This window comes from Melopsittacus undulatus, chromosome 3 (assembly GCF_012275295.1).
Source record: "Melopsittacus undulatus isolate bMelUnd1 chromosome 3, bMelUnd1.mat.Z, whole genome shotgun sequence".
NCBI lineage: Eukaryota > Metazoa > Chordata > Aves > Psittaciformes > Psittaculidae > Melopsittacus > Melopsittacus undulatus.
In genome coordinates, this window is record NC_047529.1 from 87,008,411 (window position 1) to 87,036,366 (window position 27,956).

The window sequence follows — 27,956 nt, forward strand, 5'->3', positions numbered from 1 at the left end:
CCTTATTTCTGAGGTCACTTCCATAATTGCAACAACATACATTTTTTGTAATAGCTTTTCCTTTTTAATGGTTATTTAAATGTAGGTAATTAAATATGGTTATTTCATACCCACCTCCTGAGAGGAAACATAACAGCATGATGAAAATACAAGTGAACTGAAAGTAATAAATGTCTACTAAAAACGACTACATTTTGACTCCCTAAGTAATATTGGTTGTTAATTGTTAAGACTCTCAGAGTGATAATATGGAGATTCGGATGCCTGCCATACTATAGAAAACTGGATTCCAAAACCTTTCCATTAGTAAGCTGTTGTTGAAAGTGTTACTGCAGTCAGAAGTACCAGCAGGGACAGGCAGTCATGAAATATGGTATGTAAAGCAGAAGTATAGCATTTTGAAAATTGGATCCAGTTGCTTTTCTCTTCTGGACTTTTTGGGGCCCTTTTCTAATCCTGAAACTCGTCTCTCTGTGCTCTAATCAGTAGACTGATTGACTTGTATTACCGTGCCAATACTTTAGCCAAACACTTTGTGTTTCTTACACTGGAGCTGGATGGACATTACTATGGTTAAACATAAGGCAACCATTCTCTAAAGGTTAGGATTTTGGATTGGCACAGGCTGACCCTAAATGCTCAGAATTTCAGATTCTTCTCAACATGCTAAAATGTCTTTGGCCTCCCAGACCAGTGCAGATATTGTGTAAGCAGTGACTACCTACTAAAAACATCAGCTGCATTGTGTCCAGTTAGGCAAGATTATCATAAGAATTTTCAAATCTTTTTCCTGTTCCCAGTCAAAACTAGAAAGGTAAGAATCTACAAGAGAATGTTTAAAAAAGGCAGATATGGTCCACAGACCTTCTGAAATTCTGCTTTGAGTTTTGGATGGCATCTGAGAAGATTACAGTGTTCTAGGTGATTCATCCCCTGCTTGTTCTCACAGTGACATCTCAGAACTGTCAGCAGCAAGAAATTTAAAAAAGTCTTTCAAACTCTCATGAAGGAAGAAAACAAACTAAAAAGTTGCAGTCAAAAGTTAGTAATTTCACATTGTCTGTTATGCTGTTATGTTTTGATTCTCTTTTTGTCGTTTAGCAATTAATATTACAAGAACTGATATAAAAGCAATGAACTGCTTTTCCTTTTAGCAAATGCTTTAGCCTAACTTTGTCACTCAGCTTCCTGTGAAAACTGTTTGTAGGATCATATGTGTTTCTGCTATGAACATTATCCCTTTTTTCTACCGTATTTATCCAAAGCATAAAAAAGTTGTCTGAGCCTAAATGAACTTATAAAACAGATACATACAGAATTCATCATAAGAAGTTTTACACCATCTGGGAGTGTAAGTTAGCTGTCTGGGCTTCCTCAGAAGTTAATGGGAAAGAAGAGCCACATTTTAAAGGAGATCTTATCCTACTCTAAGAAAAAGTCTAAGGTAGCTGGGATGAATGCCTTCTGAATGGGTTCTTTTATACTGAGCTTAAAGAACTTTTATGGGTGAGACACCTCATTTCACCAGGCTCAAGTTGGACAAATCCCACTCAATGCACTTTGGTATGATATGAATGCCTGGGCTTGAAGGGTAGGGCCTTGAGAAATCATGCTTTGTTAACTCTTTTGTTTCCATCTCCCCCCCAAATTAGAACAAAAAGATAATTTTAAAACAGTAACAAAAATAGATGTATGTGGAGAACTGAAATCTGCTTTCTGCCCTGCTTCAGGAATAATAGTCTTCCCTGTAAGACAAAGAAATCTGGGGCTGCAAAGCAATGGATTTGCAGCTCCCCTCCAGCTAACATCTGTTCTATTCTACTTCATTATTTCCAAAATCTGTGTAAGCACATATAACAGAGAATTTGGCTCTGAGTTCTACTTAATTCTTTTAATCGGTGAGAATATTTAAGAGAAAAAATTAAAAAAGAGTAATACCTGGGGGATGTTAACAAGCAGAGATGATAATGTCCTCAACCCCTTTAGGATAGAGACTAAGAGGTAGATAATTACTGTTTGTGAGATGCTACCAGGAGATGCAGTGAGGGAAAACCTGAAGTGAGCCATAAAACCACTGACTCTGTTGAGGCCATGATGTTTAGTCTCCAGAAGAGTTACAAATTTCAGTTCCCAGGCTCATCTTTTGAAGGGTTTTTATTTTCTGGAATGTGTCTCCAGAAGAGCTCAGGAAGTCCTCCAAGAAAAAGAGAAGGGCACTCAGCATATCTAGAGAAACACAAACTTGTGATTTATAAGGATAAATAGAAATAAACTCATGAACAGAACATATATGTGTGTATAGAGTAAAAGTAGAAGAAAATTTTTCCTTGTATTATCTGATCTCCCAGGGTAACGAGTAGCACTGACAAACTTCGCTGAAGACTTTTTTCCTGTATACCACTATATTTTAGTGAAGTCAAAGATGTTAAAGAAACATGAATATTTCTGATGATTCTGATTTTTGGCAGGTCAAAGTTTATTTATAATCTTCAGGGGTATTTGAGTGGTCATTATATATGAGTGCAGTGCTAAGCCTGATATTCATATTAACAAATAGAGAATAAAAAGCTTTAGATTTGCTAATTGGAAGTTGTCATGCCTTTAATTACTTGAGTGAATGACTCAAGACAGTTTCCTCTCTCGCATGAAAATCAATATAAATTCCCTTTTAAAGTGATGAAACTTATCTATTATAATCACATTTTTACAGAAATGAACAAAATACTTTTCTAGCCATGACTTCAGATGTGCTGTGAAAGATCATCTTCAAAGATTGACAGTAGTAGATTATTAACAACCAAGCAGGGAGCTCCAAGGCACTTGGGTACATATTTTGGAAGGTTTATAGACAACTATCCCACAAATTTAGCTTAAAAAATACACCCTGAGTACTAAAGGTAGACCTATTTATACACACATGTATATATGAGATATATAAAGTATAATGGTGATTCTTTGATTACCTTTATATTATAGCTGAAATGAAGTGTTTGTATATTCGTGTTATTTGTGGTATGTATTTGTTGGTCTAAGGTTTACTCCGGGTAAAACTATACTTAAAGCAAACACTCAGCTCTGTGTTATATCTCTGAACCTGTAGGTTAACTCCATGTGGTTTCAGCTTCAACCAGTTAACGACAAATTATTATTTATGTAAGCTGTCAAATCCACACAGGACAAGCAACTGCAGAAGGAGAAACAGAAGTATATAAACCATAGCAAGAAATATAAGACTCCCGTAAGAGACTTTCCCTTTCTGTATTTAGTCCAGTAAGAGTGAATTATTCATTACAATCAAGCAAAAGCTCCCCCAGTTTTTCTATTTCATCCACAAGTTTGTTGAAAATTAAAGCTCAGTGTGAGGCCTCCAGAGAGTTAATAACACCTGCAAAGAACAGAGATTTCTCTGTAAGGTAAATTGCTGTTTGATTGCTCAAACGTCAGCAAAAATTATAATTGGGAGAAAATGAATATTTTCTCTGTATTTAACTGGTGAGGATTTTGTGGAGTGTCATTTTACGTTAAGTAGTAGAGTTATAATTTAGAATGTTTCACAGCAAATAATTGTGTTTGTTTTAACAGTGAGATTTCTAAGAGATTTCTGTTGCTGTCAAATGCTATTGTGACTTTATGCAATACACAATTAGAAACATGTCTTAATGTTAAAGAAAATTGTCAGAGACAGGCTTTAAACTATGGGTTTTTTCCTCATAATTTCTTGTGAATTTAGAAACCAATACTTCCCCCTACCTAGCTGTATCTTATGAGATGGCAAGGCAAGTCACGATTTTGATTTCTACATCTGTAGCATATGTACGATCAGCAGCTCTCTGGACAGCAGAGGAAACTACCTAAAGCATAAACTTTTGTTTCTTCCAGATGTTTCACTCATAGCTAACTTGAAAAATGCTAGCTAACTTGAAAAAGCTCCTAAGTCAAATTGGATATTAACATCATTATCTATGCACTAAAGAGGGAGAAAGAAAAAAAAGTCGAACTGTCTTGTTGCCACACTGTGTGCTGCATTGTTACACACTGAGGTGTCATTGTCTACATTTTTCTTGACCCCTCTGTAAATTCGCAACTCATGTTTGGAGCAGGATTCAGGCTTCTGCCTCATGACAGTAAGACAAACACAGCATGAAATGGATAAAGCTTTTACTATTCAAGATAGGTCTACAGAGAGTCTCAGACAGACTTCTTTTTACCTGTCCTTTGAAGAGAACCAGCTCTGGGCCACAAGCCAAGTATCCCTGCTAGCAAGAAGTAGTGTTGAATTCATTAGTTTGCTCAGACACTTAGTTGCTTGATTCAGGCTGGTCACCATGCTACCATGACAGGATGTGCCTTCTGCATGGGCACTGCTTGGGCTCTGCCTACTCATCTTTGGGCAAATGTGATTTTGAGTGGCTTAATTTAAGTCACAGTGCACAATTTACTTACTTGCATGATTGTAGAGTCTAAGCTTTACTTACCAGCAAGCTCTTTGCTCTAATACTTTTGAATTATGTACAGAATGATGCCAAGAGCCTGTTGGTATAGTCTTCTGTCCCTCCCTATTAATCTTTTGCAATCCTTCTAATTTCTGTGCCTTACAGAGAAAGCTTAAGTGCTTGTCTCACTGAACTCAAATTTAGGATTATATTCATAGCTGTTGGGTTGGGATTTCTTTCTTTTTTTCTTTCTTTCTTTCCCATTGTAACAAAAAAAGAACCCAACTGGTTAAAGCCTAAGGGAAGAGGAGCATATCTGAGAGAGTAACAAGTGTACTAATAGTGCAGATTAAACTAGTTTAGTGCAAATGAAACTTCAGTGCAGTGCAACTTGTTTTAGTGCATTCCTGTTATATGCCTTTTACAGTTACTAGAATAAAATGTCCCTGGTGCCAAAGGCAAACACATAAGAGACAGGGAACTCATAGCTGCATGAATGTGTTAGACAACAATATGTTGTGGGTGTTGCTTCTGCTATACATAATAGTTGAGCTATTCATACTGCAACACAGCTAAGGGCTAATATAGCTTTCATTTCCTTGGATCAACACGGGGTGTATTAAAAAATAATTTGCTGGGCAAGATGAGGCTTTTCAGGTTCAGATAATCCTTACTTCTCCAGAGGTCACTGAGAAGTGTAATGAAATAATAAATACCTACTGATTGACTAATCTTTCTTTTCCACAACACTTCAAAGCATTTCCCTTTTTTCACTTAAGAACTGAACTGCAGGTAAACAGGCCTTCAGAACAGAATTGTCTGTGAAAGTCCTGCCGTGGGCTTCAGCTTCAAGCTTGTCATCTCTATGTCACTGTTGTATTATCCTAGAATTTAACTCAGCTATTACAGGGCTAGGGAAAGACCTGGTGTTTGGCTCAGGGCTCCAGGGCAGAAGAGAGGAAGCAGGTGTGTTTTGTAAGCAAACGTCCATGTGTCAACATTCATGCACTTGACAGATGAATATATCTGCTCCAGCTGCACTGCTCTAAGAGTGGAGCTTTTAGTGTATATTTATCTGATGTATCATGTGTCTGAAATGTTCTGTCAGTTTCTTTCAGAGAATAACTTTTTGGCATAGGGAATGTAATGATCAGGATGATCTAGCATCACCACAGGATCCTACAGTGTGGACCAAGTAACTAACAGCATCAGACTGTGCTACATATGATATAGTTGGAGTTAACTCCTGTCCAAGGGAAAAGTGGAAGTGGAAGTGGCAAAGAGTTCGTTATGATTTTACAGAGAGGAAAACCAGTCTACTGGGAGAATGTATGTTGAGAAAGGCATTGGTAGTTCAGAAGGGCAAAAAAGGAAATCTGAAAGACGTATTGTGCTGTTGTCTTCCAGTCCATGTTTCAAATGGTTTGTGTCATGTACAAACTTTTGTTGTTTCAAATCTGTTCTTCTAAAAACACAACACCGATGGAAAATATATCTTAAAGAAGGAAAAACAGTATCTGAAACTGAAAGAAAGGGAACCAAGGTATGCAAACCATATTCTCACTTGCTATAGTGCAAAAGGCTGTTTTTCTATTCCTGCTCTATGTTACAGATATATACCTGAACTTAGATGCTTGTCTTTGAATTATGTTATGAACTTGTCCACAATTTATGAGGATTTGTGTATAGGAAGTCACACCTATTTCTAAGTTTGAATTATTGCTAGAATTTAAATGTTGCAAAAATGAAACAAGAAAAGAAAAAAAATAAATCTTGTTTTCTAGGTTGCCCTGGGGCCAAGAAGAACGAGTTTCTGACGAGTGTTTTGGATGCATTGTCCACGGATATGGTTCATGCAGTCTCTGATCCATCATTGTCTTCTAGCCGGTGGGCTTCATATCCCTTTTGTGTGTCTTTAAGAGGATTCTAGCAGTTGTGAATGAATTGTTGAGGGCTTTGAGAAATTATTCTTCTTATGCCTTCATGAAGGGTGAATTTTCAAGAACCTGTGTAGGAGAGTTTACTTCATACTATGGAATCTCTGCGCTGAACAGAGGTGCACTTGATAGCTGAATTCTCAGCAGCAGCACAGCTTAGCGTTTACCTGTAGCATTTACCTGTAGCTGCTGGTGCAACTGTGTCTCAGTCTTTGTTCTTCTCTCAGGCTTTACTTAATGAATGTGTACTACTTTTCTGATGCATATTTTAACAAGTTTCTTGTAAAATAAACCAATGCATCAACAGTCACAGGCAGAATTAAAAATATCTAAGTGCTGTTAAACTTTGGGTGTCTGCAGGACAGGAGCTTAACATCTGAAGCTGAGGTGGCATTTATTGTTATAAGTTACCCTATAATTCACTACATTTGGGTGTTTTCTCTCTAAGAACATTCATCATGGGTTGTAATTGGAGCCTAGGTATTTGGCAATGCTGACTGTTGACCTGCTTTAGTTGGGTATAGTATGTGTTTTAATGTGTCTGCCGTCTATGAAACTTTTTCTCTTCTATTTCTCTCTTCACTTTTCTCTGTGTCAGGAAATGAAAGGGGAAAGCACTGTTTTCTGAGCATGGTGCTAACCTCAACACAGTTTCAGAGAGTTAAAAAAGAGCAGATTCTAATCTTAGTTCTAGTGTAAAATTTAGGATATAGTTGACCAAAGTGAAAAAAAATGGGTTCACTACAAGAAGCTAGTGTCCAAAACCAGGGAACCTTATCTGACAAAGCATCTGACAGTGATTAAACTATTCTGAAATAAAGATAGAAACTAAGGCTTATGTATAAAAATTAAAATGAAGCTCTTGTTTTCTGTTACAGGGTTTCAGAGCCTGATCCAAATCATACTCTAGAAGAGAGAGTGGTCCACTGGTACTTCAAACAGCTAGATAAAAATTCCAGTGGTGATATTGGCAAGAAAGAAATCAAGCCATTTAAGAGATTCCTAAGAAAGAAATCAAAACCCAAAAAGTGTGTGAAGAAGTTTGTGGAATATTGTGATGTTAACAATGATAAGTCCTTGTCAGTTCAAGAATTAATGGGCTGCTTGGGAGTAACAAAAGAAGAAGGTAAAGCAGAAACAAAGAAACGCCATAGTAAGCACTTTTTCTGTCTTTTTCACTAGATTCTTGAGAGCTGATTAGGTCTGATATTTGTAATTACCAGAAGTATACAAAATAAAAGAATACACCTGCCTGTAGCTAATGCAGCTGTTGTTCAGAGCAGATGACAGGAAAACTGCTTCTGTGTACACAAATCATCACTCCCATAGAATCAAAACTTCCTGTTAATTCTGACCATTAAATATTACAGTAGGAAACCTAAAAGGATACAGTAACATCAACAGTTCTCGAAAGCCAGCTTAGTGTTATTGCAGCACTGTGTCCTGAAGGAGTGGAAGTATCACACCTGTACTTTTTGGATTCCTGCTGGGAAGGAAGCACATTGTCGAGCTTTCTAATGACTTTTCATTTCTCAAATGTGGTTTAGAGATACAGTAAGGAATGCAGATATCTTCCAAAGAGATGGAACAGTTGCTAGTACACAGCCACCTTATCTTGCTATCAAACTGGTAGAAGGAGGAACAGCTAATATGTGTGTAATGGTCCCCGCAGAGTTCAGTCACACAATTCCTGATAATAAGTTAAAAAACCCTACAACTGTTAACAACAACAGTAGGTCCTCATACAGTAAGAAGTTATAGAACATTAATTTTTTTGTTTGTCTGGGGCTCAAAATGAACCCAGGGCAGTAAAATAAAGGTGTCATAAGAAATGAGAGCATGTCAAGTGGGAAATGCAGACAGAAAAAAAATATTTCCACAAAGTTGGTTGTAATCAAGTCTAGAAAGGGAATGCTGCAGAAAGACAGAATAATTCTACATTGTAATAATAAAGTGGCCATGGCTCACAGAGGCAGATCTGTCAAAACAAATATATCAAAGTCAGGATTTTGCTTTCTGTGTTTTTTGTGGAATTGATAATACCTTGCAGTTTTCATTCAGATGATGGAAGTAAAAAACCATGTATATAGAGGTGGATGACTGTAGTTATATTTATGCTGTAAATTAAATGTAGTATTTTTTATTTACACTATTTGTCAGATTAGTGTTTTGAAGTGGAGGCCATTATGATCACTTCATATGTTAACATCCTTGTCGAGACACTTCTGCTGCAACTGGCACTCCTTCGTCCCTTATTGTACATGAAAATTTGTGACCAAACTCACTGCCCCAAGACTTAGAGGAAAACTATAGCAAGACTTAAAGCAAACCCAGTGCTCCTTCTAGTGAAAAAAAAAACCCACAAAGATTAGGATAAACTGCCCTTTTTGGAAAAGAAGGTTGCAAGATGCATGAAGTTATATGAAGATCATGCACAGATTCAGCTGAAGTAAAAAATTATGTTTACTGTAACTGGAGATTTTTTACTGAGCTTCTTTAAAAAAAAAAAAAAAGTAGTCAATAAGGAGAATATTCATTTTTGGAGGGAAAAAATAGCTCAGAACTTCTGCATTGAAAAAATAATGGCATCCACTTGGAAAAAGTTTCTAAACCAAGTCACTTGGGTGCTTTCCTAGAAAGACATCATTTTAAAGACAAGACAGTAAAAATTGCTTTTGTTGGAATATCAGTATTCTGTTTAGTTTCTCCTGTTTGATAATTAAACTTTTCTTTCTGATAGTCCTTTCACTACTGTTGCCACTTCACTACAGCTAGAGTTACATTTCTAGGAATATGGCAGATCCTGTCGCATGAGGTGTGAGAGCTGAGATAAGGAGGTGGCTCTATCATTCTGTGTGAGACCTGGGTATCTTACAAGAATCATTTGAAGCCATGTAAAAGCCAGAGAGCTGTAAAACATTATTTTTCAGGGGAATACTTGTTGCTGCAGTATTTTTCGAGGTCCAGTTTTGTCCCACTTTGTCCCAGTACAGCTTGACTGACTAATAAAGTGACATGGAAGACAAAGAGAGCAAGCTCCTCCTAGCCTCCCAGCTTTGTTTGTGGAGTCAAATGGGACAGCAGACTCAAATAATTGATTTGCTTTGTTTTTGTTTTTTTTTCCCCTGTTTAGAGCAGCCTTGGACTTTGCCACCAAGAAACTTAAAACTCAGCAATAATCTTGTTTTACAGATCAAATGTGAACAATATCTTTGGCTGTTCCTACGCAGTATCTTTAAACAAAACGAGTGCTTTCCAGACAAGTCTACTTATCCATGCTTCTTTGCCACTGCGATAATAGGCTATATTTACTATTAAAGATGTAAGAAGTTTGAAATGCTTGACACTGACTAGATAAAATCTGTCCTAAACAAATGTCACGTATTAACTGGCAAGAAATGCTGTCATTCAACTTTTATATAATGCCATGAAAGAAGCAATGCCTGTGTTGAGCAAAGAGATAAGTGGATGTTTCAACAAAAGATCTGAAATATTTTATTTTATTTATTGAAAGCTGTGTTCTAAAAAAAATGCCTTTTCAGAATGAGGGCTTCAATTCTTAGGAATGTTACATAGAACATTCAAACCATAATAATGTTTTCTTTTCCCTCCTTTAGCGGCCCCTAAATCCAACACTGAAAGCACTTCATCCAGCAGGCAGGTGAGTATTAAGGAGAGGAGGATATCCTTTCCTGCTGTGCCCATATAATCTTCTTGGGGTTCTAGCAGCTATCACTGCATCTTCAAACTGCATTCATCTTCTATTCTGCAGATTTTCCAAGAAAATGTAAAGCAGCACGATGATTAACAAATTCTGACTTAAATTCTATCTAAGGAAAGCTGAATTGGTCAACTACAGGTGCAGAGTAAACATTTATAAAATGCAAAGTAGAATAGGTTTGCATGTGGATGTTTCTAGTAAATTATAAATTGCCATATAGGTTAGTGATAATTAGATGAGTGTAACTGAGCCCTCATGAGTATTCTGCATTCCTGAATAACAGCATTAATGTACACTTCTAGATGTGCACTGCTTTATCTTCATTTACCTTCTGCTTTAACTGAATTCTGTTAATTTTCCTGTGTGTCATACTGCAGACACAAATTTACTGATAGAAATTACTTTGTGGACAAAGCCATTCATTTCCCTTGCCCTATGAAAATGTATACGTCTCACAAACCCCACTATATTATTATATGGTGGCTTTAAACACCTTTTAAAATCTTAGTGAAAAGAGCTGTCACTTTCAAATGCCTTTGCTGGCTGAGCAAAATGATGCTGGTGAACTAGGATTTGTATATGTCTGCTGATGTATGTTAAAACTAAAATTGGCTAGGTCTACAGAATGATTCTAGCAAATAAAATGTCAGTTGCCCTGACAACATAATCCGTGATCTGGTTTTCAATCATTTTTCAGCAATGACTTGATTTTGTTTTTCTGAGTAACACCAGTATATGTCATTCATAGAATTTTGGCTACTCAGGGCATTCAGAGCTACAAAATCCACAAGAGCAGAGTTTTTAAATCATGGAGCAGAACACGCTGAAAAGGAAGAACTCAGGTGGCTCAGACAAAAAAAAAAAAAAAAAAAAAGAAAAAGATTAAGAAAGGGTTTTTCATTTGTGTGTCTCTATTTTTATAATCATTAACACTAAAGATGCAGTTTTCTGGACAACATCGGCACAACTTCCCCGCACTTTTGCATGGATCTGAAAAAAGGCTTCTGAGTCTGCCAGTTATTTGAATGGTCGAGTGATAGAATTGCCTTCATCCTATTTTTGACTCACTCTTGTATTAGTTAAATAACTAATGCCCACGAAAGCATCAGTAAATGATGAATTGTTTTAAAGAATATTAATAGAAAGATATTATGAAGACAGGTAACCCTGCAGCTGGGAAAATAGGAATTTGGGAAAAAAATCCCAAAACCATAGCTGTGTTTAATCTCTTCCCATCTATCAGAAAGCTAGATTAATTTGTTAAAAACTGAACCCAAGATGAACTTCCCCACAAGCCAAGGGAAATTGTCCTCTCATTGTTGCTAGTCAATTTGTTACTTGCTTTATCTCTTGATTTGTTTGATGTTAGGTTCACACTTCCTAAGGCAAGCTCAACACTGATTGTGGGTTCTATCAGAGACCTCCTACGTACCTTTGATGGAATATAAAATATTCTCACAGCTAGAGGGATGTGATAAGTTTCTGTTTGTTTAAACAAATGTTTGTGATCTTAACTTTTCAAGTTTGCCCCACAAATCACTTCTGCTTTAAACAAGGCAGCCTGAAAACAATTATCCTGTCAGAACTCACAAACATTCAAAGGGGATATTTTAATTATATAATGGCAATTACTGGCACACGTGCATTACACTTGAAGCATGACAAGTTCTCTCCCTTTTCTTGTAATCTGATCCTGACTTGCAGAATCTGTAATAAAAGTGTCCTAGGGCGTCTACGTTTTTCAATTTTGTCCGATAATTTTGCTGACTCAGCACCAATTATTTTAAAAGCTGTTGCTAACAAATGATAGTCTTGAATTAAGGCTGGCTCAGCAAACCATCTGTTGGCAGTTTCAAAGTCGAACAATACAAGGCAGCAAATACAGAAGGTGGCTTTCATCACAAAAGTTTTCACTTGCAGTTATTGAAAAGCAACTGGGCTGGGTAGGAGCTACTAAGAGGAAACCACCCATCTAAGAAGGAGCTATCGGGCTTGCACTGCTATGTAGATGGGCACTCAAAAGCTCACTTTCCACTAGTTTATTGTGGCAGTTCAATTATATATATGTTTATGTGTGTTTAGGCATGTATTCCAGACTTTTTTTTTGTTTCCATATATGTGGTCATCTGTATATGTACACGCACATACAAGCTCACTGAAAGAAAGCGGATATAGCTACATATACTAATACACTGTCTCAGCTCTAGTTGCTCCATAAGAGGTCAAATACATGATGGATATGACAGAACTGGGGTAGTGGCCAGGTATAATTCCCTTGCTCAGCTCCACCCTGTCCAACAAACATAGGCGTACATGCACACACGCTGTCAATGAGATCCAGAGGGTCTTTTGCAGCCTAGCAAAAAGTTTACAAGGAAACTATAGATTGCTCATAAGACTTTGGCCATCAGCCCATTCCTTATACATCACATGCCATAGAAAGGTATATTACACCAGGGACTTGCCCAGGCAGTTGCTAAAACTGTGTGTTTGACAGGTATACATTTAAAGAGGCCATAGGTAAGAAATAGCAAAGACACTGCTCATGCCCTTGATCATAGATGCCAAGAAGGACTACAGGGCAGGAATTATTTTATTCCCCATATAGATTTGTACAGAACTCTTATTCTAATAGTGACATGTGGACACAGCTGAAAAATAGATAAATATTTATACTTAATTGAAAACATCATTAATAATGTAAATTTCTCCAACTTTCTTTCAGCAAGTTTCTAAGAAGCAAGGGTGAACAGCTTACTGATCCAAGACAGATCTCTGACATGTGGGAGGTTTCCTCACCAAAAGGCAATAAAAACAATTGTAGTATTTGCACTTTGTACTTAAAAATGTAAATTCACTTTGTAGAAAAAAAAAACAAAATATTTAAACAGACTTTTTTTTTTAATCTGTGAAAATGTAACAGCTAGTTTTGAAAAATTATCACATACAATGTATGTGTATTCTTTTGTCTGAAATATGTGAAACGTGTTGGAGATGTAAAAGTTTGCATTTAAACCATTTTTTTAATAGCTTTTTGGCAAATAGTAGCATAGAAGCCTGATTCTATGTATTTTGGTTTCAATAGTATGCTTTGTTTTTTTTTTTAATCAGTACTGTCATTTAAGTAGAGTTATGCTGAAAAGTCTACTGTATTCTCAATTTTGTCCAAGCAGTGTTGGAAGTTTCAGGCTTGCAGGACTGAGGGAAGTGTGTAAATTGCTGTTTACTTGGGTTTGCAGATTCTAATTTTTATTGGTGGCAATATTTTATTTCATCTTTATTGTTATTATTATGCATTCCAAAGATCATACAGCGAGAATGCAACCACTAATGGATTAAAAACAGTCATTTTACAGTTGGGGTACTTGTCAAAAAGCATATTCTGTTATCCACTTTTGAGGTGTCTTCCATTCTAAATCCTGGTAGGATTTTATTTTTCCCTGTTTGTTTTCGCTTGAGTTATTAATGCAGCAAACCAACAAGGAGTGAGGTGAATTGTAAAGTCATTCCAATCTGGTTCAGCCTGGGTCTAAAAGCAAGTTTCTTTGGTCAGTATAAAGCAGAAGCAGAGTTTATATGGCTCAGAATTGTAAATCTAACTATAAAGAGACAAGGAAGGCACATAGATTGTTCAGCCTTTTCTTCCCCTACACCTGGTTGTCCCCATCAACTCTTTGGTTTACCTCAGGGTCCACTAGAGGTAAAGCTGAACAAATTATGAGCAGTTGCTGTCAGGAGGGGCTACTCACATTGCCCCTGCCTTAGGCTTTTTCTTTCCTGTCTGAAAGAAGTTCTCACATGTTTTCATACCTTCTCTGTCATTTATCCCCTCAGTGCATTTTTGTATGTGTGCCTGAGGGGACTAAGAACTTGTGGATGTGAATTTAGAGGAGGGGACCCAAGAAAAAAGCATGCAGCTCTCGAGCAGCTGTGAGTTACAAGCAGCTGGGTTGATCAATGCAGTGGTAGATGGACTGCTGGCATCTAGGACTTGACATGAAAAAGCAGGAATGCTGCAACAAGCAATGATTTTGTCTTGTTTGGTTTAAATAACATGTGGGATCTGACATGTGACTACCTAATCACAATAGCACCCTGGCTTGAACTTGTACCTGGAAAAGTTTTTTCTTTTTACAAATAAAGATATTTAATTTCAATTTCAACATATGCTGAAGTGTTAGGAAACACTGTCTGCAGTGGAATTATACCCAAGAAATTGTGTACTCTAAGCTTTGGCAGCAGGAGGAAATGGTGCAACGGTGTGTTATCTTGTATTTTTGTTTTAAAAGTGTTTGTTATTCTTTTATACTGTTAAACTTTGAATTTAAACTTCTTTATAGATTAAAGATCAGTATGTTATCGAACTGTGCTGGTGATTTTAATTCTGCAAAACAGATAGTCATGTCTAGAAGTGGGTACAGTTGGGGTGACTTCACTAGTGCTTTGAGTTTACAAGAAACCAAGTGACTTCATACTGGGTCCATCTTCTTTTCTTCTTTTGCCCCTTTACTGAATTCTCTCCTAAAGTCATTCATGCCTTATTCATACCATTGCTTTCTCTAAATAGTGATTTTGAAGCCAGATCCTTTGTTGCTACTATGTCCATATAGCTTTAGCTTGGTCTCTTGCCTTTTCATTGCAAAGAAAAGTGTGGCATAGATAGAGATCACACCTTTTCTCTTCAGTGTGAGTGTGAACAGCTAGGCAATGTGTCAGCAGTAGCAGTCATTTTTCTCCTTCTTGGTAGCTGGTGCAGTGCTGTGGTTTGACTTGTGGGCTGGGAACGGTTGCTGATAGCAAGTATGTTTTGAGTTACTGCTCAAATGTTTGGTTTGTCCAAGGCCTTTTCTGAGCTCATGCTCTGCCATGGGAGGAGTGGAGGCCGGGGGGAAGGAGAGACAGGACACCTGACCCAGGCTAGCCAAAGAGGTATTCCATACCATAGCACGTCATACCCAGGATGTAACCGAGAGAGACCCGGAAGGGCTGGAGCTCTGGGGGTTGGAGGAGGTATCGGTCGGTGCTCGGTCGGGCAGGGTGGGGTGAGTTATGGGTCGGTGGCTGGTGAGGTGTTGTATTCTCTTCACTTGTTATTGGCTGTATCATTATTATTTGTAGTAGTAGTAGCAGGAGTGATTTGTGTTGTGCCTTAGCTATTAAACTGTTCTTATCTCAACCTGTGGGGGCTACAATCTTTGGATTCTCCTTCCTAACTCTCCGTGAGTCGGGGGAGCAAGGGGGGGGGGTGTGAGTGAACGAGATGTGCGGATTGGTTTAAACCACAACACAATGTTAAACATAATTGGAAACAATGAGGAGAGAGCGGCAAACCCTGAGCATGCTTACTTATCAAAAGACAAATAAAAGCTATAGGCATTCTCTTAGGTATTCAAAGACTTCTGCAGCATAGAGTCATTTAATGACTCTACAGTGACTGACTCATGAGATATTTCATCTTCGTACATATTTCAATGTCATCACATTTATGGTTCATTTTCCAGCCATTTCCAGCCATTACACCACTTGGCTACAAGCAGTACTGAGTACTCATAGTTGCAGCCATAGTCCAGATACCTAATTGGAACATACTTGAGAGCCTGCTGTGTTCCATTTTGGTTCCTGTAGCTCCCATATATCCACAGGATAGTTAAACTCAGATAGATCTTAGCCCTTCTAGTTGCAATCAATCACAGCCTTGGTACCAAAAAGGAATCCATGTGATTAGGCCCTTAAGCTCACACCACAGTACCAGTGTTTGTTTAGTTCTACTGTAATTAACTAGTTCTAGGTTTTATCCTATTCCATATGATATGGTTTAATTTCAGTTTTTAATTCTGTGCTGATTGAAAGCATAACTTTCAATAAGTTTCAGTATTCTGCTTCTCATTGACCATTGTTTGTTGTAGTTCCAGCTGTTGCTGAACAGATTTATTTAGAGCTTTTATAAAGTTGTAAGTAGAAGGCTGTTAGGTTTTAAGACTGTGTATGTGTCCAATGATTTGTCCAGCCTGTTGCAACATCCATTAGCCAACAAGCCGCACAATGAGAAATGTTCCATGTTTTGTCAACACTCCGGATAACTTTCTCATCTTGTTCCCAGCCCTAGAAGTAAGCCAACTTCATAACTTTATAGCTTCAGTTTTACCAAAATCACCTGATTCTCAGTCTTCTCCTAGTCTAACAAAATGCCTAACTTTCAGATACTTGTTTTGCAAAACTGGGACCTAAATGATTGCTCAGAATGAAAATTCTTCTTGCTAATGTGGTTTCAGTGGCATCAGTTCATATAAGAGAAAAGACTTCAACTAAATACTAACTGCTTATAAATAAAAATGATGGTACAGCGGTAGATGCATTTTTTCTTGATTTCAGTAAGGCATTTGATACTGTCTCCCACAACATTCTCATAGATAAGCTAAGGAAGTGTGGGCTTGAAGATCAGGTAGTGAGGTGGATCAAGAACTGGTTGAAAGGAAGAAGGCAGAGAGTTGTGGTCAATGGCACAGAATCTAGCTGGAGGTCTGTGACTAGTGGAGTCCCTCAGGGGTCGGTGCTGGGACCAGTGCTGTTTAATATTTTCATCAACGACCTGGATGAGGGAACTGAGTGTACCCTCAGCAAGTTCGCTGATGACACTAAACTGGGAGGAGTGGCTGACACACCAGAAGGCTGTGTTGCCATTCAGCCAGACCTGGACAGGCTGGAGAGTTGGGCAGGGAGAAACTTGATGAAATTCAACAAGGGCAAGTGTAGAGTCTTGCATCTGGGGAAGAACAACCCCATGTACCAGTACAGGTTGGGGGTTGTCCTGCTGGAAAGTAGTGAAGGGGAAAGGGACCTGGGGGTCCTGGTGGATAGGAGGATGACCATGAGCCAGCAATGTGCCCTTGTGGCCAAGAAGGCAAATGGCATCCTAGGGTGCATTAGAAAGGGTGTGGTTAGTAGGGCAAGAGAGGTTCTCCTCCCCCTCTACTCTGCCTTGGTGAGGCCGCATCTGGAATATTGCGTCCAGTTCTGGGCCCCTCAGTTCAAGAAGGACAGGGAATTGCTTGAAAGAGTCCAGTGCAGAGCCACAAAGATGATGAAGGGAGTGGAACACCTCCCTTATGAGGAGAGGCTGAGGGAGCTGGGTCTCTTTAGCTTGGAGAAGAGGAGACTGAGGGGTGACCTCATCAGTGTTTACAAATATGTAAAGGGTGGGTGTCAGAATGATGGAGCTAGGCTTTTTTCAGTGATATCCAGTGACAGGACAAGGGACAATGGGTGTAAACTGGAGCATAGGAGGTTCCATGTTAACATCAGGAAGAACTTCTTTACTGTGAGTGACAGAGCACTGGAACAGGTTGCCCAGGGGGGTTGTGGAATCTCCTACGTTGGAGATATTCAAAGCCCGCCTGGACAAGTTCCTGTGTGATGTACTCTAGGTTACCCTGCTCTTGCAGGGGGGTTGGACTAAATGATCTTTTGAGGTCCCTTCCAACCCTTGGGATTCTGTGATTCTGTGATTCTGTGAATACATTGTACTTTTCTCATTTGGACCAGGCTTTTGCCCTTCATAAGTGTCACAAGCCAGTGGAGAAAGTAGGTATTCCTAGAAAGTGGAAAGGAAAAACAAAGATATAGTTTGCATCATTAAAGACATTTAAGTGTGTCCCACATTTTACAGGTTTAATTTTACAGTAGTAATAAAAGATGGATTAATAGCGGTTAAGAAATCTTGTTTGGCAAAGATAATTTAGTTGTCACTTTTAAATATTTACACTCGTGTATTATATAACTACGTTATAGCAACTAGTGTGAAAGAGTCTTTAATGCAGAAAGTGAAGGGTTTATTACTTTTGTTTTCCTTAGGCTAGCAAATGGATGTCATTTTGAGTAATTGCTTTGACATTAAATATCAACTGACTAAGTTTATTGGTCTGAAACATTACAATGATTATAGTAAATTACTAATATAAACTGTACTCTTTGTCCCATTAATTTTTTTTCAGTTCAAGTTTTATAAGTGAAAATACTCACTTTGTTTAAAAAGCAGAAATAATAGATTTTTTTTTTCTTTCAACGAAATCTCATGTGGAGTGTGTTTGAATAACACATTTCTCTACAACATCCAATGAGATGGGTGAGAGGAAAGAAGTCTGACGTTTTTATCTAGGTTAGCAGTAGAATTATACGGAAATATAGAAATATTTGCCTTTACTACAGCCACCATTCTTATTTCATCACACACTTTGTCCTCTGAGTAATATTACTGCTGGAGTACAAAGCCTATTGGAAAGGAAGATGGTGAAATGAGAGTCCATTTTGTGCATGCAATCTTTTCCATAAAACACAGTCATCTGAGTCATTCTTTCCCTAGAGACTCTCTTTATTCTTTACATCAATTGAATGCATAGGATTGCTTGTTCCTTATCAAATACAGAGTTCTTTGCCCAGGCATGGAATCCATTCCTGGCTATATGGGTACTTTATGAAGAAAATCACACATAAGAGATTAGCACGGATTGTAAGTAGAAGGCTGCAATTTTGTATTACAGCACAAATTAGTTAATAAAGATTTATGAAGCCCACTCAGTGCCTGAAGAATAGCCATGAAGATGCCTATATCTGTTCTAAGTTGTCAGGGAAAAAAAAAAAAGAAAAAGGAGGAAAAAGAAGTGAATGAAGTTTCTATTGATAAACATTGTTTTCACTAAACCATGACAGACAGATTTCATGTGACGGTTTCCATGAAAATTCACTTTTAAAAGTGTGTGTGGTTATTTTTACGCTGAAACTTCTTTTCCTTCATCTAAAAAGCATGAAGTGGCAACATGGAAGAGGGGTAAATTTTGACAATGATTTTGTGCCAAAATTAGTTGTTGTGAAAGGTAGCAGCATTCTTGATCTTCCTCTGACTTTAAGAAAAAACGTATTTGTTTGAAAGAAGTCAATTTTCTGAACATTATCATACTTCACCTGAGTGTCGTTTTACAGTCTTTGGGTACCTTGTTATCTCTATATGAGGAAAAGAAATGCTACATTTTCATTTAAGAGGTTGCTGAACTGGTGAACTTAGCACTGTATGCACACAGATTGTGAAGAAAACTGCAGTACGAGTAAGGGTATTTTTACTAGTTTGTGTCTATGCAGCACAGTTGAAGCAGTGTGAATCTGTGACCTGCAGAAATATATAGGGCACTTTTCCAGCTTGCAAGCAAGGCTGTCATGGAACTGAATGCAAATAACTCCAAACCTAAAGTAGTATCCTGGTATATCTTTATCTTTTACCGGTCATTTCACTTAAAGTCTGATGGGTGCCAAATGCCACTTTGTCTGCCACTTGGGGAGCACCTCTAGCTCTGCTGGCATGTAGTTTCCCAGGTACGCTTCCTGAAACCACAGCCTGGGTTCAATCTGCTGAGAGCCCAGGCTGGGACACCAGTGGGACCAAGATGCAGAACAAAGAACACAAGAGAAAACATGACAACAGATACTGTAAATTACAGGATGTTACTCCACAGCTCAGGGTTTTTTACCCCGGTGGGCTGTGATCCACTGGACACTCCTGCCCTGTATCATCAATGACAAACTCTAACTTCTTGCTTCATAGTCTATCAAATGTATTCAGTGACAGGATATTATGCTTCTACCAAGTGGGTGTCAATGTGAGTCTTAGCTGAAGAGTATTTGAGAAATACTGTGACCCCTCAACAGATCCATGTGCTCAGTTACCTGCCACCTAGCAATTAATCTTTCTGCTCAACACCATATACTGGAGCAGTGTCTGCATTCATCAGCTCTTCAATGCCCTGAAGACAGGTGTGCTTCTCTCAGTCTGAAGTGTATTTCTTTGTGTTGAATGCTCAATTTTGAGGGAGAAAGCTTGTTCTCTAGCTCATTTCTTGCTGATAACCTAGGAGCCTGGATTGTATTGCTGCTATTTACAAAGGTTTCAAGAAATATTTTACAGGACAAAATATATGAAGGATGAGGTGCTGAAGTGGAGTTGAAAAAGAAGTGCAGTTAAAAAATGTGTTTGAAAGAGAGAGAGAAGCTAAAAATGAAGCAGAGGAACAGAGGGAGGAGAACAGTGAAAGGAGGATCATGGAGAGAACACAGGGGAACTGAAGAGGGTGTCCAGAGCTCTGTGTTAAAGCTGTATATTGAAATAATAATATAATGAAAAAGGAGCAGACAAAGAGAACAAGTAAGGAAGGAGAGACAGCAGACAGAAATTGGAGGCAGGAGGGAAGAGGAATGGAAACAAAGCAAGCATAGAAATGGTTAAGACAGAAAGAAACCAAACTACCCATAGGACTTCCATAAGGAGAAAAAAATCTGAGGGATGCAGGAGAGAAAAATAACACAGGTGGAAGGAGCACAGGAGCAAAGGAATACAGGTGAGAAGGAGATCCCATTTTTTTTCTCTTCTTGGGGTCAACAGCTCTTTCCCACATAATTTCTTTCTGACGTATAGAAGAGATCCAGCCTGCCCTTGGATTCCTTCCGTGTGCATGCATAAGGTCTGAATTTGGACCTCTATCCCAATGGCTCCAGTGCTTTGTTCCAAGAGATATTTGTTTTCATGACCAATTTCAAGGCTTCCTTTAGATCCAGGAAGTCTAAGCAACGTTTAATGAAAATGTGAAAGCAGAACCCAGCATATTTCTAAATTAAGAGCAGATTTGATCAGGATGAGGAAATCTGAACCACAACAAAGATAAAATTCCTTTTGTATTTCTTATTCAGTAAAGATGCAAGCAAAGCATAATTAGACTTCTTTTTTTAATGTTTTATTTCATTCATTGTACCAATAGATCCTCTATAGGCTTGGCTGATATCCTACAGCTTAGCATTTTCTTTAATCAACACAGTAATGACAAAGGATTACAAGAAAGTAATGGCTTCTCATTGTCTTTTTTGTGGTTGGCTTTATGTTAACTTTTAGGGTAGCTAAAAATAATAATTCAAATACTTCTCAAAATTTTTAATCTAAAGGTTTGCATCTATGTGTGAGAGAGAAAAAAGGAGAGAAACAGAGCACAAGAAATACAGTCAAGAAAATTCAGGAGCCTACAGAAAATATCAAAGGTTCAGATTAGGAACTATTTTTGAGGTTACAAATGTTGCAATGTCCTGAGGACAAGAAATTCGACTTCATTAGCTTTGAACAGTCATCTGGAAAATGCCTTGGAGAATAGCTAATGACAAGAAATGCCTCAAGTTTCAGGTTTTCAGTAGTGCAGCAGGGAAAGTAAAGGCACAAGTTCATCACATGCTGTCCTAATGCAAATAGCAAACTGATACAGGCTGGGCCAGTTCTCAGGAGAGGTGAGAAGAGGCTTCACCTGGGTGCAGCTGGTAGAGAGGGGTGAGTCAGCTTAAAGGAGGATGGGAGGAGAGGAATCAGGTGAAGAGGAGGAGGCTGATCCTGAGTGTGCCTAGCCAACCTGTCTTACAACCAGTGCATGCTGCATTGCTGTTGTGGTTTAAACCCAGCCACAACTCATTCACTGATTCCCCCCTTTCCTCCCCCAACTCCCGGAGAGTTGGGGAGAAGAATCCAAAGAATGTAGCTCCCATGGGTTGAGATAAGCACAGTTTAATAACTAAGGTATAACACAAATCACTACTGCTACTACCAATAATAATAATGATAAAGGAAACAACAAGTGAAGAAAATATGACACCTCACCATCCGCTGACCAATAACTTACCCCACCCCATCTGACCAAGCACCGACTGATACCTCCTCCAACCCCGCAGTGCCCTAGCACTTCTGGGTAACTCTCCATTACATCCTGGGCATGATGTGTTATGATATGGAATACCTGTTTAGCTAGCCTGCGTCAGGTGTCCTGTCTCTGCTTCCTCCCAGCCTCCCCTCCTCCCTGGCAAAGCATGAGGCTAAGAAAGTCCTTGGCCAGAGTAAACATTTGAGCAGTAACTAAAAACACACGTGCTATCAGCACTGTTCCCAGGCCGAAAGTCAAACCACAGCACTGCACCAGCTACCAAGAAGGAGAAAAAATGACTGCTACTGCTGAACCCAGGACAATTGCTTATAGCCCAGACACTTTTAACTGCCCAGAACCTATGTCCTGGAAGTAAGCAGTAAAGCCAGTCTGTGTTGCAGTTGGTTCACAGGAAAATTTCTGGCTGGAAGGCTTTCACATTAAGCCAGGCAGTGAACACACTAAAAAGCAAGAAAATGACAGCTGTCACAGATCTACTGGTTACTTGCAGTGCATGCAAGGATGTGTGTGTGTGAAAGAAAGATTGTTTTAGAATCTGGAGCATCTGTTCTATTTTACCTTTTTACAATAGAAAGAAATGTTTATTTCCTGAAGTGTGTGACATGCAACTTCCCAGGGTTCCTCGTCACAGTGAGCACTGATACAATCAAGGCACCTCTGTAAAGAGAGAGTCTAAATGCCATGGCTGTTTAGTCAGAAGCATTATGCTTTTAACTAGAAATTAACACATAAATGAGTGCTGGAGCACAAAGACTCAGTCACTGTATATATCCTACTCCTTCTCCTTTTCATTTTAAACATCACTTTCGATAGTTCTGCTTAAGAAATTGGCCATTAAGGCCTGAGCCATAGAAATGAAACAGTAGGTTTCAGAGATGCTTTCCCTTATAGGTCTTGCTTTAGTTTGCATTGTTAGTTTCTTATCCCAAGGGAGAAGCCAGTTATGGTGGATGCTTTAGCAGCCTTGGTATCTTTTCTTTTTCTTAATTGTGGGCTTGAAACAACCCACATGAAATGTGAAACACCACAAAACACCACAATTGCACCAATTGCACTCTATATTCAGTAATGTTGCCAATCTTCTTCTGGATAATACAAAACACAGTTGAGCAGACCTAATAGGACAGATCATGCAACATCAGTACATTGGTGGCAATGCTTTGCTGATGTTATTTTCACATTTTGCTCTCTAAGGGTACTCATTTAGATTATATTTAGCGTCAATCAAAATTCTGTTAATTGATACTTTTAAAATAAGAAAAAAATGAAAACCGAACAATCATCTGTTTTAGGAAAAGCAAAATTAAAATCTGTCAGGGAATTCATTATGTCACAAGGTTTATTAAAATTTTTCATTTTTTACACACAGTTCCATGAACAAAATCTGTCTTTTTCTGATCTACTATGTGGTTCTGTCATTCTACAGGATTTCACAAAAGTGTTTCCTCATTCACTCATTGCTTGAGTGTCTGCCATAAATATAAGGGAGTTGACTATTTTCGTCCTAATCCCCGTGTGGTTGTAGTATATCACAAAACTATGAGATAATTGGATGTGGCTGACAGCCTTTGTTTCAAAGATCTCAAGAAGCGGAATACAAATGACCAGGTGGAAGTGCAAAGGCAAACTACATGTGGAAACTTGTAAAATGCCTCCTTGTGCTATTCTTAATCTTGACTTTTGGTGAACTTTCAATTATTTTTTTTAAGAACAACATTTAACAGATAGTGAAGCATGATACATAGGCTACAGAAAAATGCATACAGATGTTTCTGCATATAAAGCTAATGTCCTCTGTCTAATAGCCTTTGTGAATTGCCTCCAATCAACACTTTGTTCTGTGGGTAATAGCATAACCTATGTTTATTCAGACAACCTAACATGCAGGCATATTTCTGTTCCCACATAAAGCTCCTTACCTTTCTCTAAAACATTGTGCAGATCAGCTGTGCATAGATTCTCTGGGAACATTAAGCCAGTGTTCAAGACCAGAGCCAGGGACTCTGAGCATGGTGTGAAATTAAAGAGTAAGCAAGATTTGAGATGGGAAAGGAAACATCACTTTATCATGTCGTGTTCCTGTGAGAGTTGACTTACAAATGCTGCCACAAGTTGAGGTGCTCTGAAATACAGCTATGCCCAGTTCCCTGGAACCAGTGGCTGACAGTGAGTGCCGGCTGTGAGCTAACCTATTTGCAAAATGCTGCTTCTGTTTCCCCTTCCACCTCAGCCTACAGTGCAACCAGTTTGTTACTCTGTGATTCTCCATTCACTGTGGAGTTCATCCTTCTGCTCTTTGCCTTAAAAACCTGTCAGGAGGGTGCTGCTAGATTGGCTAAACATGCATTTGGTTAGGTGCCAGTTTTAAATGTGGTACTTGGGGTCATTTCAAAGCAGGGCTCCAGCACGGTCGCTTCAGAGCATGGCTTTGTGGGCTCAGACACTGAGCGAGACTCTGGACAAGCCTCAGCATGAACTATCGCTACAAACAGTGCCAGGCTCAGAGCAGCCTTTCCATCAGGCTTAATAAGTATGGGCATGAACAAACAGATGAAACAGATGTGCCCTACTCTGTACTGCAGGAGAGTGCAAGGACTTGCTTCCATGAGCAGGGAGAAGAAATGATCATTTGCCAGCCCTAAGTTAGGGCAACCATTAGTTCAACTTTAATTCACACTGAGACCTCAGACAAGGGCATAAAACAGCCACAGATGCAAAGGAATGTATCTGTGCTTATTGGCTGACTTTCTGAGTAATGAGGAGTATGTGAATCCAAGATAGGGATTTCAACAACAAGGCAGTGCTGGTTTTATGGACCAGATATATTATTTTAGGTTTAATTTTATTTTTTCTCATGGGTGAAGCTAGGGTCAAAGTATCTAATGTATAATCCAGACAGCTGTACTGATGTAATGGTTTAGGCCATCATTAGAAGGAAAAAATGTTGATCCATGTATTGTGAAAAGTCAGCAAATTCTAAGTTTTAATGTGAGGGATCTTAAGAAAGTTGAGTTAAGAGCAAGTATATAATCTAAAATTTAAGGGTCAATAAAAAAATTAGATATATCCACTGTTTCTAACAGTGGGTAAAATCCATCCTGCTGAATAGAGCTACAGAAGTTATATGCAGTTCTAATATCCTAGTTGAGTTTCACCATGCTTATGCAAGTCTTGGGTGACACAGCTTAGTGTGAGGTGTCCCTGCCCATGGCAGGTGGTTGGAACTAGATGATCTTAAGGTCCTTTCCAACCGTAACTAATATGTGATTCTATGATTCTTCTGAGAACCTGTTTCCAGTAACAGAACAAGGTTGGCAGCCCTGGCTATGCACACATCTGTTTCCAGGAGCATGGCAAATCTACTGTTTGGGTCTCGGATTGAGTTGCATATGTTCTAGAAAGCCTTGGGCACTGATTCCGAACTAAAATATGTAATAATATGGGTGGGTTTTAAATGGTTTTCAAGTTTAATCTAGTTATTTATTCTGAAAACAGTTTCCCACTGAAATTCTCAGCAAAAGTAGAGAGACTGAAGGCTTTTTGGCTGCGTAGAGCTACGGTAAAGTTTGTCAAATCTGACCAGAACTTGTGCAGACCTTTCTGGAGGTAAGTTTGCTATTGACACAAAGAGTGTTGTCCATCAGAAGGCAGAAAAAAAGACATGTTTCCAGAGAATAAAAGTGAAAGATCATTAACTTATGTCTCAGATGACTGCAAGTTTTGTTTCTCTGCCTGACTAGCACATAGGTTGTGCAGGAGATTCTTGTTTGTTTATATTTTGCTCTTGTGGTCTGGGAACAACTAAAATATAAGATGTATAGCAGCAACTTCTAAGTAACTTTCCAGGTTATTATTAGGTTAATCTCATTCTAACATTCTTAGGACAAATGCTATTTTTTCATAATCCTTCTATATGGGTAATTTAAAGTTTCCCTGTTAGATCTACATCAACTTATCTTCCATTTGTCTCAACTTGTCCTATTAATGCAAGAAACAGGACAGCAGCCTTCTAAAATAATAGTTCCTAACCATTTTCAAATGAAGTGCTTTCTCTGGTTGAGTAAATTCAAGGTACTAACAGTAGATATTTCTTGACTATGTTTCATGGATTCCTTAGGAACAGTGCATGTACCATGTGCAGATCCAATTCACAGTTTGAGACTACCACTGTAAACAGAGAACACTGGTAGTACGGTTAATGCTACACATGAATCCACTACAACTCATTTTCATCTTTTAATGCTTGCACCTTGGAAAAGAATCAGTTCTGCCATGAGGTCTACTGGAAAATCTGATTTCTCCCAGTTTTGAAATTAACTAATACTGCAGCTTGGTAAATTTGCTGTTTTGTGTTTTGGTATCTGTAGCAGTGCTGCTGATTGCCTAGATTACAGTGTGTTTGTATGCAATTTTGAACCTATCTCTGGTCAGATGTAAGTGAATGAAGAATTACTTGGAGTCTAGAGACCAACCACTTCATCAAATAACATCACCGCAGATCCCAGAGATGTGCAAAGCAAATACCACCAGGTTTGTCTGTATTTCTTCATAGTTGCTGGAAGTTTGTCATAGCCAAAAGTTTAGGTTGTAATTATGTAGGCAGGATGTGGGGAAGATTTTCCAGATGCTTCTGTGGGGACAGAATTTCACTTCTTAAATCAAGGTTGGTGTATCCCTGAAGATATTTACTTATATGGGCAGAATGCTGAGCTTGGAGCAATAGTGACTGAGTAAGGATCTATGCAGATCCCTATAGCAGGAAGTCATATTGTGGATTGTGAGATTCTTGGCTTTCACAGCTTGTGAATTTCAGAACAGACATGCAATACAGAGAGAGAAAGGTAAAGCACCTTTAATGCCAGTCATTTAAAATGAACTCTTCAACATAACTTTTAATTAGAGGTGAGATTAACTTTTAGGACTTGGATCTGACAAACTTTACTGATGTTTGTTTTCCAGAGGGGTATTTCTGGCTCCACTGTTTAGTTTCAGGCATGCTACTTCAGATTTCATGTTTGTTTCATCCTCTCTTTAAAGTGCATAAAGATTAAAAGTTTGCACAATATTGTGGCATTTGGTTGTTACCAAAGCTCAATGGCACTTTTTTTCTTGTTAACTGAAAACTAGAAGTGAGAAAAACAAACATTAAGCCATTCTTGTTTTAACCAATAGTGTGAATCTTAGATTTTCTCCTCATTTTATCTGCCTTTGCACAATAAGATGTAACTATACTGGGATGAAAGCCTTGAAAGACTGTCCTGGGACCCACTGACCAACAGAGATGGAGTTAGCCAAAGAAACTTTGCTTTCCCTGACCATGCAAAGTTGACCTGGATCCTACTAAGAGCTACCCACTACGACAATTCAGCAAACCAAACAGAAATTTACTAAGAACTTGTTAAGTGAGACACTGTGGGAAAGGCTTGTGGATTTAAGCAGTTTAGATCCTACATCTGGACTCACCCACATATGTCTACCTGGGAATCTCACCCCACATCTTACATTAACTTGTTCATACATTTCCAAGGAATGCAAAGAGGTCCTGACATATGATGGAGAAGTTTAAGCAAGTTTCATTAAGCTAATTATCTAAGTAGGCATAGAACCAGGTAGGTACTGGGGAAAGGCTTATAAAAATAATTAATATCTTTATGAGCAGTAGATAGGGCCTGATTTCTGATGGTTTGACATGTGTGATTGAATTTTGTGGTATTTAATAAGATACAGGTTTAAAGAGATTTGTGGGAACTATGTCTTGAAGATCCTCACCCCTTTACCCTCAAACTGTCTGAGGAGCTAAAAGTTTATTAGGAGTACACATAAACACACCACACTTGCTTAGGAGACCTGGTTATCAACTCATGGGAAGGAATAAAAATTTTTCAAACTTAGACACTTTAAAACAATGGTATAAGGACATGCTGTGATTCTGAGGTTTTCTAACCATTTCTACAACAGGCGTGATTGAGTACTCTTTAAAAGTCAGGTCTCTTGTGGTGGATGGCACCACAAATATGAATTCTTTGTCCGTAAGCATAATTTTCATTCACTGATTTATTTTATAGCAAAATATCAAAGCTCAGCTAGCCAGAGTGCTGATAATAGCATCTTTCAAAGCTTCCCTCCA

The 27,956-nt window shown here is 38.4% G+C and overlaps 1 protein-coding gene across 3 annotated transcripts in view; it reads left to right on the forward strand.

Moving 5' to 3' along the window:
• The window catches only part of SMOC2 (SPARC related modular calcium binding 2), a 141,328-nt gene extending 126,873 nt beyond the window's left edge, over positions 1-14,455 (forward strand). For all 3 annotated transcript variants that reach the window (XM_031048588.2, XM_031048589.2, XM_031048590.2), the window contains 4 exons: positions 6,218-6,320; positions 7,249-7,523; positions 9,988-10,031; positions 12,817-14,455. In XM_031048588.2, the coding sequence (XP_030904448.1) occupies positions 6,218-6,320; positions 7,249-7,523; positions 9,988-10,031; positions 12,817-12,840 (446 nt within the window). In that variant the 3' untranslated portion in view covers positions 12,841-14,455. The remainder of the gene's footprint in view (positions 1-6,217; positions 6,321-7,248; positions 7,524-9,987; positions 10,032-12,816) is intronic.
• Positions 14,456-27,956: the final 13,501 nt, after the last annotated feature.